The sequence below is a fragment of the Alternaria conjuncta genome, assembly GCF_024043145.1.
Source record: "Alternaria conjuncta strain BMP 0040 chromosome Unknown scaffold_32, whole genome shotgun sequence".
In the NCBI taxonomy this organism is placed as follows: Eukaryota; Fungi; Ascomycota; class Dothideomycetes; order Pleosporales; family Pleosporaceae; genus Alternaria; species Alternaria conjuncta.
The window spans coordinates 34,006-47,528 of NW_026250121.1; the positions used below are offsets into that span (position 1 = coordinate 34,006).

At 53.4% G+C, this 13,523-nt stretch overlaps 6 protein-coding genes across 6 annotated transcripts; 4 read left to right on the forward strand and 2 right to left on the reverse strand.

Annotated features, from left to right (window-relative positions):
* Positions 1 to 166: 166 nt before the first annotated feature.
* Positions 167 to 688, forward strand: J4E85_011223 (uncharacterized protein; the record flags this gene model as incomplete). Its single annotated transcript, XM_051475426.1, has 1 exon — positions 167 to 688. The coding sequence occupies one exon, from the start codon at positions 167 to 169 to the stop codon at positions 686 to 688; it is 522 nt and encodes a 173-aa protein (XP_051320714.1).
* A 575-nt stretch (positions 689 to 1,263) lies between these two features.
* J4E85_011224 (uncharacterized protein) lies at positions 1,264 to 2,152 on the forward strand (the record flags this gene model as incomplete). The annotated part of the gene is made up of 2 exons (XM_051475427.1): positions 1,264 to 1,680; positions 1,733 to 2,152. 2 exons carry the CDS (start codon positions 1,264 to 1,266, stop codon positions 2,150 to 2,152), a joined length of 837 nt encoding a protein of 278 aa, XP_051320715.1.
* A 609-nt stretch (positions 2,153 to 2,761) lies between these two features.
* Positions 2,762 to 3,304, forward strand: J4E85_011225 (uncharacterized protein; the record flags this gene model as incomplete). The annotated part of the gene is given in 2 exon segments (XM_051475428.1): positions 2,762 to 3,168; positions 3,187 to 3,304. The coding sequence occupies 2 exon segments, from the start codon at positions 2,762 to 2,764 to the stop codon at positions 3,302 to 3,304; spliced, it is 525 nt and encodes a 174-aa protein (XP_051320716.1).
* A 350-nt stretch (positions 3,305 to 3,654) lies between these two features.
* On the forward strand, positions 3,655 to 4,594 carry J4E85_011226 (uncharacterized protein; the record flags this gene model as incomplete). Its single annotated transcript, XM_051475429.1, has 3 exons — positions 3,655 to 3,709; positions 3,758 to 4,509; positions 4,568 to 4,594. 3 exons carry the CDS (start codon positions 3,655 to 3,657, stop codon positions 4,592 to 4,594), a joined length of 834 nt encoding a protein of 277 aa, XP_051320717.1.
* Positions 4,595 to 7,826: 3,232 nt separating this feature from the next.
* On the reverse strand, positions 7,827 to 10,250 carry J4E85_011227 (uncharacterized protein; the record flags this gene model as incomplete). Its single annotated transcript, XM_051475430.1, has 8 exons — positions 7,827 to 8,159; positions 8,228 to 8,945; positions 8,996 to 9,110; positions 9,163 to 9,453; positions 9,510 to 9,800; positions 9,850 to 9,986; positions 10,038 to 10,158; positions 10,214 to 10,250. The coding sequence occupies 8 exons, from the start codon at positions 10,248 to 10,250 to the stop codon at positions 7,827 to 7,829; spliced, it is 2,043 nt and encodes a 680-aa protein (XP_051320718.1).
* Positions 10,251 to 11,474: 1,224 nt separating this feature from the next.
* J4E85_011228 (uncharacterized protein) lies at positions 11,475 to 13,151 on the reverse strand (the record flags this gene model as incomplete). The annotated part of the gene is made up of 1 exon (XM_051475431.1): positions 11,475 to 13,151. One exon carries the CDS (start codon positions 13,149 to 13,151, stop codon positions 11,475 to 11,477), a length of 1,677 nt encoding a protein of 558 aa, XP_051320719.1.
* Positions 13,152 to 13,523: the final 372 nt, after the last annotated feature.

A 13,523-nucleotide genomic window follows, 5' to 3' on the forward strand; every position in this document is an offset into this window, starting at 1 on the left:
GTGAAGTCGTCGCGTTGTCGCATGGTGGTTGGGTGGTGTCGGCGTCTAGGGCGCGAGGGGTCGCGAATATCTCCGAACACAGGACCTGTTGACTCAAAAGGTAATTTGGGAAGCTGCTCGCCAACATCTGCAACCACACACTCTAAATCATCAATCCAAGCACAAGATGGACTCAAAAACCTTCCAATGGAAGCGCACTGTCGCTTCGGGCACCTACCTCATATCCTCCGACCGGTCGCTCCTTCCGTACACCTTCGTCCAGGAAGCCTACGCGACAGACGCGATGTTTTGGGCGAAACCGCTCTCTTTCACGGACTTGTCGACCATGCTTGACAACAGTCTCACTCTCGGTGTATACTCTGTTTCGGACGGCATCAAGAAGCCTATTGGGATGGCGCGCTGCATTACCGACTACACGACGCTCGCCTACCTCACAGACGTCTACCTCGTCCCCGAACACCAGGGCCAAGGACTCGGCAAGTGGCTCATCGCATGCTGTCGCGAGATCTGCGCCGGAATGGAAAACCTCCGGTGGATGGTCCTCTTGACCGGCGGCGAGCAAGCGCAAGCGCTGTACAGGAAGGAATTGGGCATGACAAAGCTTGACGGGGTGGAGGAGGGGCTGGTTTGTATGGGGGCTCGGCGGGCAAAACTCACCGAAGCAGCGGGCGCTCCGCCCTCAGCATAGCGGGACCTAGTGGTTTGCCGTCTACGCACGTATGCAGTTCCCTACCTTAAACATGGACGACTATTCCTCGCGATCAGACGCTACAGTGACAGAAACGTGGTTTGATGGTTGGTCTCGACTGATGACAACGGCTATCTTTGCTTCCGGACTAGTCGCGGGCCCATGCTGCATGCATGTCATCTCTAGCGTAGATATCGCCATCCATTTTTCTTTATCACCATTAGACTACTGGTCTGGCTCGCGCCCTCGGCCTTCTGGTATGTTCCGAGTAAGCGGACGAGGCCTGAAGCCTGTTTCGAGCCGGCATGGGACGAATTGTCATCATGGAGGGGCTATCAGGCCCTCCAGGGCTTGTTGCAACTCCGTCTGGTGGTTGTGTCGCGTCGCGCTGCTACATCGATAAGTGTATTACGCCTACTAAACTGGGATCCGCCTCCGATGCTGCCCGAGGAAGACTAATCTAGATCGCGCATGTGTAGACCTGTCGCATAGATCGCCAGGGCCCTGTTGATATACAGCAGCAGTTGACCCTGCGTTCACGTCACGTCCGCCGATCTTCCACATTTCACACCAACATGACCGCGACATTTGAGACCTCTCCACTATCACGCACATCGTCCCCGCCAGCATCACTCAAGAGAAAACGAGCGGGTTCTGATACCCAACCTCTTACCCCGCCGTTAGCCGCAAGCGACTCTGAAGGATCGCGTCTGCTCTCGCGCGCCGTCCACGTTCTTTCGACTGCTGCCACCGCGCTCTCGCAGGTCACTTTTCTCTATGAGTCCGACCATGTGGCGCGCGATGGTCTCCTCCAGGCTGTCGAAGTCATTACGAAGACCAGCCAGACTGGCGGTAAACTCATAATATGCGGAGTGGGCAAAAGCGGCTTGGTGGGGCGCAAGATGGTCGCGACGATGAAGAGTCTAGGCATAGCGAGCTCCTTCATGCATGCTGCTGAGGCACTGCACGGGGATCTCGGTGACATCAGGAAGGTGGGTTTCATCCCAAAGCCCCAAAGATGAGAAATGTACTGACTAGAAGTAGAACGACGCAATCATGTTCATCTCCTACTCTGGCAAGACAGCAGAGCTCATGGCCCTCCTCGAACACATACCTCCCCACACGCCCATCCTCGCCATCACATCGCATACGAAACCCTCAGACTGCCCGCTGCTCGACGACCGGCCGAACTCCATACTGCTGCCTGCGCCCATACATGAGTTGGAGGAGGTCTCGTTTGGCGTCTGCGCGCCGACGACCAGCACCACTGTCACCATTGCTGTGGGCGATATGCTGGCGTTGACTGTCGCGGAGGCGCTACATCAAGATGAGACAAAGGCTGTGTTTAGGACGAACCACCCTGGCGGTGCGATCGGTGCGAAGTCGAGACGGATAGAGAAGGAGGATGATACCCAGGTGGAAGCGAAGGAGTGCGATGGGCTGGTTACGCCGCCGGCTACCTGATTGTGCTCAGGAAGATACCAGAGGTGCGATAGGTGAGGACACTGGAAACGTGTAGATCGTGTAGATCATGTACATGCGCAAGGAGCGGCCGTATCGAACTAGAGGGTTTTCGCCCTATGTTCTTCACTCGAGACCTGGTCATAACCGCATGGTTATTGTGATGGTTCAAGGCAATTTACAGGCAGAACAGCACAGTGATGTTGCGACCCCACGCAAGCTAGTGGGTGGTACCTTCCCGTTCCACCTGCAGCCTGCACTCACTTTAACCCCTCCACTCACTTTTCGTATGCGTCACCATACAGGTTTCTCCTACACAGCCTCCATTACCGTGCATAGATTGGACGACAGCGCTGATCGACGCGCTCACATTGGATGTCTGCATGGTTGCGGCACAGCTTCGCCATGGGTGGTACAATGAGGGGTTGCGTTGCGCGCCTTCCAGTTCCCGTTCCAAGTGTCTTCGAGTCTTGACACCCACTGTGTACTCTCAGCTCACCAGAGCTGTAGCCTTTTGTCCCGGAGTTGGAGACTGGGTTGCTCCCTAATATTCCGTTCCAGCTCAGATTTTGGCCTCACACATGGAACCCTGGATTTCGCACACCATCCACCATGGAAGCCTTGACAGCGATTGGCTTGATTGCCAATATCGTTCAATTCCTCGACCTCGGCGCAAAGCTTATCGGCTCTGCGAAGGAAATGCGCGACTCTGCCAGCGGCATGACGGTGGAGAACAAGAGCTTGGAAGAAGTTACCATCGAGATGCGCGATCTCACGTCGAGGCTGGACCCACCCACCACGAAGGCGAGAAGCGACGACGAAAAGGCCCTCCGTCGGTTAGCTCAAGAATGTCACGAGTTGTCAGACCAGATCCTCCGCCTTCTGAAGAAGATTGCCCCCAGCAAGCCGAACTCAACCCTTCGTTCGATTCGATCAGCAATTAGAACTATCAAGTACAAGGACGAAATGAGAGAACTCGAGGACAAGCTAGCAAAATGCCGTGACCAGCTGCATCTACAGTTCAGCAAATTGACCAGGTTAGTCAACATTGAGACATCGGTGTTAAGATCATTTTCTGATATGACAACAGTTTGGAAGTGCAAGGGCAACTTCACGCTCTTGCAACGCTTGCGCATACGAACGATGGTATGCTGAGAACGATGGAACAGCAGATGAAACGACTCCGTCAAGGTACATGTGTTGCTTCACTGAGTGTCGAGGCCCAAGATCAGATTAAAACCCTTCTGGGACTGACCAGATTGACTTTAGAAGGAAAAGCAGCACATAATATTTTGTTTTCACTCGCCTTCGATGAGATGCGGACAAGGGCCGAAACCATACAAGAGGAGCATTGCGATACGTTTCGATGGATTGTGGACCCAAATGCCGAGGTAGATGACACTACTCTGGCAAGCAACGCACGTGAGCTTTATTTATCATGGCTTTCCAGAGGCCGTGGTATATTTCATGTCGCTGGGAAGCTAGGATCCGGGAAGTCCACACTCATGAAATTCCTGTTCGATCATCCTGAGACACAAAAGCAACTCTCAAAGTGGGCAGGTTTGTAATCACTCAAAATCGAGACAGTGGTAAGCTGACGATTTGTAGGTGAAGCGAAACTTGTCGTGATCAACCACTTTTTCTGGAAACCTGGAAAACAGTCGTTACAGAAGTCATTCAATGGAATGATGCGAACACTTCTTTTTGATCTTTTGGAGGCCAATCCCGAATTGATCAAGATCGCGTTCCCAGGTGCCTGGGCGCGCATGACGGAGAACGACAGGTTCAACGAGTCCATAATCCCGATGCCTCTACAAAAAACTCCTCTCGATGCCCTGTTAGCTCTCCTTAATGACGAGGCTGTTCAGAGATCTTATCGGTTCTGTTTCTTCATCGATGCCTTGGACGAGTTTGAAGATTCTCCCCAGCGCGTTGATAGGTACATGGTCGACGCACTTCGCTCTTGGGTCCAAACTTCACCGAACACCATCAAGCTATGCGTATCCAGTCGAGAACATAATGTGTTCGTGAACGCATTCGCCGATGGCCCAAGGATCCGGTTACAGGAACTGACTAGGCACGACATGGAGTGTTTCACACGGTCCAAGCTCGGATCTATACATGAAGCCGCCGTTCGGGAGCGCCTCACACACGACATCGTCGACAGATCGGACGGTATATTTCTCTGGGTTGTTCTCGTCATCAAGCAACTCCGCCAAGCTTTGGAAGATGGTCGCGACACATCGTCTTTCGAGGAGGAGTTGGCGACGCTGCCTTCCGAGCTGGAAGAATTGTTCGAGCACCTTCTCAAATCCATACAGAAATCGCAGCGAAAAAGAGCGTATCAGATCTTTGCTATGGTACAGGAACACGAGAATTTACCACACAGGCTGTCACTACTGTCTTGTCTACACATAGACGCATATCAGGCATATGGACAATTAGCAATGAAGGAACCTTCTACATCACCCAAGCTGAGCACCCAGGACGGATTCGACCCGCATACATGGTACGAATCGCAGATAAAAAAAGCTCGCACACTGCTACAAGGCTATTGTAAGGGACTAGTCGAGGATCGGCCCACGCCTGAAGTCCACAAAGTAAAAGATGTCTTGCACGACGGGCGTACCAATCGTTGGGACAGGGACAAGTGGCCCAAAAATCACGAAACGTACCCCAACACTTCTAAGCCAGCCGGGTCGAGATGCATCCTATTCGTTCATCGAACTATTGTTGAGTTCCTTGAACGCCCGGCGGTTCTTGAAACCACGACGGACCAACTAGCCGGATTCGATGTTATCGAAGCCATCTCTCAATTGCATTTGGCAGAGTTTGAAGCCACGCCTTGTTCTCTGATCGAACCGCTGTACTGGTCATATTTGTACGGTAATCTCATGGATCTGCGGTTCCGCGCTGGCAAAGACAGGTTGCACTTCGAATTCCTCGTGGGATTGGAGGCTGCGGTCTCACGAAAATTCCCAGGTTGGCTGGAGAACAAACTCCCCCCTTCTAGGCAATATGTTCTGGACATCGATTATGAATTCTTTGTCTTGAAAGCTCAAGAAACGAATGGTTCTTTCGAAGCTTGGATGACCCATGTGAGAATCCCGCTCACTACTCCGGTTTCAATTTCGGCCTGGCTTGGTAACGCCGCATACATAGTCTGGCGGATCACAAGGTCTCACGAACCACCCCTGTCGGATCAGCTGGCTGGTATCGTTCTACATTGCTTGATTCACAGCCTGTCAAAGATCGAAAGAACTGAAGATCTCAAGACAATCGTGATCTGCTTCGAGCTACTCTTGTACGACAACGCCTCACCTTCCGCACTTTTCTTGTGGCCTAGACTCCTCATGAATTGTGCGTGCTCCACGCGGCATAGTGAGCCATCGTGGTCTCGTGCCATAGGTCAGCTGATCGTACTATTCCTGAAGCGATACAAAGAAAAGGGTGTCCACACCACGGAAGTGTCGGTCAGCAGCAACATGGTTATGGGAGAGACACAAATATGTTTGGCGGTTAAGGTGCAGGGTAAGCATGCACTGGTGGAATATATCGGGCTGCCCAAAGCTGGAACAGCTAGCGATATCTTAATCAATCGTTCCCCTGGGAGGGGTTCATTGGAGAAGCTGGTGAAGTTGTGGAATCTCGAGAACGAGACGGAAGTTCTTGGACTCATTGAACAGGCGCATCTAGAATTTGCTAGCAACGAGAAAGCCGCAGACCTAACTGCAACGGCCCAGGCAGGCGCTAAGGAGAGCTTGTCCGACGACAACCCAGCTTCGGGCAAGACATCCGGATCGCTCCAGAGGATTGACAGTGCCGCCGAGATTCGAAGTGAAAGCGGCGTAAAATCGTCTTGCTTGCCCGTCGAAACAAAAGCAGACATCTCTCAACCCCACTCCGGTCGATCATTCGGTATCATGGCGGTTATTGCTCTTTTAGGTGAGAACGATACATTGCAGAGTCGAGAGGCTGTCACTGATACGAAGTCTAGTATTTCTGCTAGCTTTATTTATCGCTCATCAAGACTATCGGGGTCGATGGTCTTCTTTTATGGTACACTGAACAGGTCTGGAGCCTACGTTGACGTCAGGTCACCTACTTTGCATGTTTCAATGTCAATATAGGGTGCAGACCTATTTCGTGTTTTCCTAGGTCGACGTGCGAGGATAGATCGCGTCTTGTATTCTATGGATGATTTACCACAACCTTGCGAAACAAAAGACTGATCCGATGCGCAACTACCCAGTCAATACTCTATCGCTGAGACAGCTTCTCTGGCCTTCTAGTACATAACCGCGTCTTCACGCCGGTACTGCTTCATCCCCGCCGTCAATTCACTATATACACCCTTCATTCACAATACTTCAGTAACATACACTCACACCACACATCGATCTAGCACTTCGCCGCACGTTCTCCGACACTACATGCTGACCCAGTATATCGTTCATCAACACCATGGTCTCATTCGCACTGTCTCGTCACGACTGGCGACGGATCGAAGTGTTTAAAAGAGTTCCCAATCTGGCCCCTAGTCGACGGCATTACATCAACATCTCGCACACACACATACAAATTCAGCTTGGAGACCAACACAGTCTTCATCCCGCCATTCCAACAGCACAACAAACCAGGCAACACTAAACACACCAACCAACATGCCCTTCGGATCCTTCTTCGGCGGAGACAACCCTTTTAGCTCCAGCCGTTCCACGCGCCGCTCCGACTACTCATCCTCCAGCCGTGACCCCTACGCCTACGGCTCCTCCAGCTCAAGCCGAATGACCGAGCCCTTCTCCCAGCCTTACGGCGACTACACCAGCCAACCTCGCCGTGAGACAACCGGTAGTTCTAGACTCAGCCGCGCTGCATCCCAGCGCGACCCCTACGATAGCCGGTACCAGTACCGCGACCTCAGCCCAATGCGCGCTTCCGAGCGGCCCCGCGCATACACTAACAAGCATTCATACGACGACCATCGCTCCGTCAGCCCTCTAGGTTCATCTCGTTTCGAGCAACCCTCAACTACTCGTCGTCTCCTCGCCAGCATGGGTAGGCCCAGCACTTCCTCTTCTTCCTCCCGCACTTCCTCTTCATACGCCACACCGTCGTACGCGTCTAGTTTCCGCGAGCCTCAACAAACTAGCTTTAGTATTGATCGTGGGTACGAGCGGCCATCTACTTCTGGTGGTTACGGTGGTGGCGGTTTGTATCGTAGTAGCGCAGTGCGTGGGAGTGAGGGCCGCGAGGCGCCGCGCCGGATGGGTAGCGATGGTGAGTATGGAGCGCATCTGGGGACTCAGCGGAGGCCGCAGATGGGGAGTAACTTTCAGAATGGGGGGTTTGATTGGATGAACTGGTAGGCTTTTGTGAGCGGGAAGCGGCTGTCGATGCGAAATCCTCGTAGACCCTCGTCTTTCTTTCTCATATGTCTTATCTAAAAGATAGGTGGGTTGGGCTTGTATTAGCTCCTTCGTACTTCACCGTATCGTTGCTTTGTAGTTCTGTGATAAGATAGTCAGCTATATGCGGTCAAAGTATCATCAGTCAAACGTAAACCTCACATCTCAATTCGGGCGACTCCTGTGAATATGCTTATCAAATGCATCGTGGTCTATTCTCTACAACAAGCCCACTCAATCCCCTCTATATGAAAATGTCCACGTCGCTTTTACTGCGTAAAACTCTTCATCATCTTCCTCTCCCTCCCCTCACTTTCACTCGCACTCCCACTAACACCCCCAGCAGTCGTGGCATCCTCATCTCTATACTTGTCCTCCTGTCCATCCTCCGTAATGAGGTCATGAGGCAAATTGATCGCCCGATCAAGCGCATAAGGCAGACCGCGATGTCTACCCCGCAGCATCATGAAGCAAATCACCACTTTGCCAAACGTGTTGAAGTGGCCAGACAGCGACGTGAGATTCGACGGGTGACCGAGTGAAAGACCGACGTTACCGTACGCAGATACGACTTCGAAGAAGATGGCGAAGACGTTGAAAGCCTGTTCACATCGTTAGTATACCGTTCCCAACAACCAAGAAACCCGCTTCGCGGATCTGACCAACTTACATAATCCTCCTGACTCATAATCCTATCACTCTCCGCAATACAAATCATGAAAACCCCCAGGAAGATATACCACAAATCGAAACTGAGTTGGTTCCGCATGTGGCTAATCAGGTACGTCTTGCCTCCCTTCTGCTCATCGAGATTCTCATCTCCGGCGTAGAGCCCCACGGATTTCTCCTCGTAGCTCTCGCTCATACGTATGCTGATGGCGATGGGGTAGATGGAGATGTACATCATGACTAGCAGACTGAACTGAACGGCTGGATTGACGGCTGCGAGGTTGAAAGTCGCGGTACCGGTGTGGCGCGAAGATGCGGATTGGAAGATGGCGGCGAGGATGCGGGGACCGACTGGTAGGCTGTTTACTTCGGGGTTGTCCAGATCGAGGACGATGATTAGGAGGGTGTCGATGAAGTTTAGGGCAAAGAGGATGGAGGCGAGGATCCAGGTGGCGGTGCTGGGGAAGAGGAGGGTGTAGCATCGGCGCGGGTGGTCGAGGAGGAAGCGCAGGGATTCTTTGAGGGAAGAAGCGGCGGGTGCGATTTTGTAGATGGACCAGATGAGCAGGCGTAGGAAGACGGGGTAGAATGTGTTGCCGGCGAAGGCGAGGAAGGACATTACTAGCATGGGCCAGGTGGCGTCGCGGAAGGTTACCATGCTATCGGGTGTGAGGGTTAGGCCGAGGTTGTCGACCATGGTTTGGGCGGAGTAGAACGCCCTGGGAGATGTTAGAGATAGCGATGCGGTAGGGGAGGAGGTGAAGCATACCACCACGTCTTATCTTGACCCTGTGATGCGAGGTAGTCTTGATACTTGGCTGGTGCGGTGTGGATCCATGGGAGTAAGCAAACGACTCCGAGGGTGTGTAGGCCGACAAAGTATCCTGGAATGACAGTCAGCATGAGTGCGCCAGACACATCGCTCTTTCTACATACCAATAGTAACCTTGAGCAGGACCTGCAGCGCGCGGTACTCAACACCTCCCAATTCTTCCCGGGTCATGGAGCTCAGATCGATGGTGGGCGTCCTGCGTGCCGGCTTGTCTTCGCTACGACGGGCGCCGCTTGCGGTACTTCCAAGGACGAAGATGGAGGATACAGCGCGGTCTACGGAGGTAGCCTTGCTCATGGTACGCGTGTTCATACTTCTTGTCTCTGACCGCAGGCGACGCAGTGGGTTGCTCGACTCTGCGACGGGCTTGATGCGGTCTTCATCTTCGTCTTCGTCTTCGTCTGTAGCGATCATGTTAGGCATGCCTTCACGAAGATCCGAGCGAGCTTACCATCTGACAGCGAAGTGATATGTTCGCCATTATCGCGTTCTCGTGGACCAGGGACATACAAAGCGCCCTTTTCGTTGACATGAGGTCGAGGATCTGGGGCGAATGTGATGCGAGGAGCAGGAGCGAACGGTTGGTCGTTTGACTCATCTGCAGTGGCAACAGGCTGCTTTTCCGAGACTGTGGTCTCGCCGGTGAGACCCTCCTCGATCTTTCGTGTATCGGCGGTATTGTCGATTGTTTGAGCCCGACTCATAGACAGCTGCAAGCTTTTGGGTCTACTGTGTGCCGCCGCTATTGAGGGTTAGCTTCAGCTGCAGGCTTAGAGCGACATCTAACATACCAATGCCCTTGAGCTTCTGCTTGAACCAGCGTAGTCGCACAACGACGACGAGTACGTTGATGAAGCCCAGATTTGTAACGATAGGCGTGATGTAAACAAAGATCTGCTGATATGTCTTGAGAGCCTTGACATCAACACTAACGCACTGTCAGCACGGCATCCATCCCAGTACATCAACCCAAACATACGGGTTCAAGCCAGATTCCGTCGACGCGCTGACACCAAAGTAGTACGCATCGATAGCCGAGAGATTGCCATAGGGATAGATGATGATCAGGGCCAGAATCCCGAAACTGAGAATGTATGCATCTACACCCCGTTAGCCATGCCGCTCCCGGATCAGACGGAACCGTCTGCAACTTACAATGCAGCGTAATGAAGTTGATTGGCGGCTTCCACATATTGCCTTTGTCGCTATGCGCTCAGTCCGCAGTGACACACTGAGGGATTATCGCTACGTGCAGTAACGCAACGAAAGCGCAAGGGCGAAGTAAGCGAAAGGAAGAAAATAACTCTTTCGTGTTCAAAGTCGAGAGTACAGAAAGTTACCAGTGTATTGGGAATGGAATAAGAAGGAGAAGAAGAGGAACTGCAGAATCACCCAGAAAACACGTGAGCTACAGCGCAATACGGCCTGGGTACAAAGGCCCAGCGAAATAATTGTATGAGGGATTTATCTCGCGATCAGCGGTGTTGCTCAGCCACTGCCATCGTGGGCCTGGTTTTGCCTATTGCGGCGACGAAACCGCACGTGAAAGTAGGATGGGCTACATTTTACTTGCTTCGCCGGCGTGCGCCAAGGGGGGGATAATTCGCGCATTGTGATGATGTCGTGGTTGTGGGAAGGCGGTGCTTTACAAGCTTCTGGCTGCGGACTAGCGCGGACCCCTCCCGCTGCGTGAAAGCTTGTTATTGGTTGGTTGATTTGCGTGTATGCAGGTGCGCGATCGCTTGCACGGTGGGGGTGTTATTTCACATGGTATGCTCGTGGGCTTTGCTGGTTGTGATGCAGGCGTTGTCGCGCGTAGCTCGCGATGGCTTGCGGAACCTGTGGGATGACTGCTTGGTGACGGCCTTGAGGGTGTCCACGGCAGTTCAAATGACCGCAAAAGGGCCACGACGTGTGGTGCTAGTGCATTCCATTCAGCCGTAGCCATGTCGTCCAGGGCGAGTCCAGGAACGGAAGACTTTACGTTTAGAATCCTCACCCTTTTCTGATTATTCGCGCAACACGAGACAGGATTTCCTGGCTACGCGCGCTTGATTAAGCTTACACCGCCCAGGTGGATACGGTGATGGGCTTCTTACTTCCATTCCGTCGCATTCGACGCAAGTACATGTTCGCGTTCGCATTCACAGAAGCCTCGAGACACAGTTCTAGGAGCTCACCATGCGGAGCGGTAGGAGTTGGATGATGAGTTCCGATTTTGATTCGACTCGGATGAAGTGGCGTGAAGCCGCTCGTAGCAACAAAGCGCACACAAACGATCATGAGGAGTGTCTAAAATTACTATGCTAACACAACCAGAACCCCAGAATACGTCGCAAAATACCGTGTCTTGGTAGATACCCCAATACTCCAAGTAATGCCGCTAAAGCTCACGAGAAATGGCGTGCACTCATGTCTACCCAATAACCCGTACCCCCAAAAGCGCAACAAGAACCATAACAATAGCCGCGACACCCAGCGCATGCGACATCTCCATCTTCTTCCCCACCTTCGCCGTCATCGCCACCGACCGCTGGAGAACAGGCGCAACAACAACAGGAACCTCCACAGCCTGATCCACCTTCTGCTTCATCGCCTGCACTTTCTTCCCACCCTTCTTTCCGCGCCTCCTGTTCTTCTTTTTCTGCGTCCCTGGGACAGGAGTGGTCTCTACGTCGCTATCGCCATCACGCTCATCATCGGTGTCAACAGCAACAGGAGTAGAAGCGGTGTCATCAGCATCACCGGTATCGTCAGTCGCCAGCGCGTCCCACATATTCGTCGACACGACAGCCTGGTCTTGTTTGCGCTTCTCGTTACGCGGCTGGTGAGTCGTTTTGGTGGGCACGGGAGAGGACGGGACGGTATGAGTATACTGTGGTGGCGATGACGGCGGCGATGGAGGAGCGCTGACGAAGACCTGTACGGGCGCGTTCTTCGTTGATGTCGCTGGTCGGACGGGCGAGAGGGGAGGCATGTTGTAGAAGGCAGCTACGTCGGCCTTGTGGGCTGCCTCTTCGGGCGACAGTGACCGCGATGACGAGGACTCGGGCGAGATCATAGCACCAAAGTCCCTGACAACAACAGGAGCCTCAGGAATCCCACCTCCCCCAGACGCCGACATAACCTCAGACGGCTCGGAACTGGCCAACGAATCGGGAGCCGGGAGATTCTCAGGCTGCCCCGTAGGAGCGGCGGCAGTATTCTTACTGGACGTTGCCGCATCCGTGACCTCAGCCCTTGTAGACTCGGCGGCAGCCCTGGCCTTCTCCGTGTACATCTTCAGGGGGATGATTAGCCCCTCGTTCTCGCTTTCCTCCTCTTCTTCTTCTTCTTCGTCCTCTTTTTCTTCATCGTCCTGCTCATCGCTCATGAGAAGGTTATACGGATTCGACTTCAACGAAGCCGGGATGGTTGGAGGGGACGAGGCAGGAGTTGCCAGGGACGGGCGAGAAGCTTGTGAGACAGGAGAGGTTTGCGAGACGGGAGAGGTGGGAGTGGCGGGTGACTTTGAGCCACTGGAGACAGACTCGGTGGGAGTTGCGGGTTTGGCTTGGGGCTTCGCTTGGGGTTTCGAGCCGGTGGTGGCGGCGAGGGGAAAAGCGAAAGGTGCGCCCCAATCCTGATCCCACTCTTGTGCCAGTTGTGACAGGGGGATTATCGGACTTCTGCTCCTCGTGCTAGTCGCAGTGGTGCTGGCAGTCGCAGTCCTCGCGCGTCTATCTCCGGAGACAATCGCAACAGGCACGTGATCCGCCCTTCCCGCACCCCCAACTCCAGCCTCAGGCGTCCTCTCTTCCTTCCCCAAGACTCTCTCGACCGGCACCACAACCACCTCTTCCCCATCCTCCTTCTCAGCCACTCCATCAGTCTTCATCGCAGCAGCCGCCCCAGACTCCTCGTACTTCCCAGGCCACGTCCCATTCTCCCTATCCTGCGCCATCAGCCGCGCGATAATCTCCTGGTTCTCACCCGCATCAGAAATGCAACGCAGCTTCGCCATGACCATGAGCTCGAACGAGTTCTTGGTTTCGTAGTGGGCGAGGCTGGCTGCGTGGGAGAAGGGCGAAGAAGCCGCAGTGGGGGGAGACATTGTGGGATGGTGATGTTGTGTTGTAGTAAGTATTGCGTGTGTGGTCGAGATTGTTGACTTGAATTTGGGGAATTCAAGGTGAGGTGTTTGGTCGCGGTTGGTTCTTTGAAAGTGAGAGGCGGGTTGAGTAGTCAGGAGGGAGAAAGGGTGTGCAAGGAATTTTAAAGTGAGAGTGCGACTTTACGACTATGGGCGGTGCAGAGGCGCGTGCACTGAACTCCAAGGTGAAAATTGATCCAGGTTGAATATTGCGCTTCGTGTATAGGTGTGCGATAGCGAGTGGAGAAGTGGAGGCAGATTACCAGTACCAAAGTCTATGTCTACCGGTGGGCGGTTGAGCATTCGCGTAATTGTCATTCACGGCCAGTGATC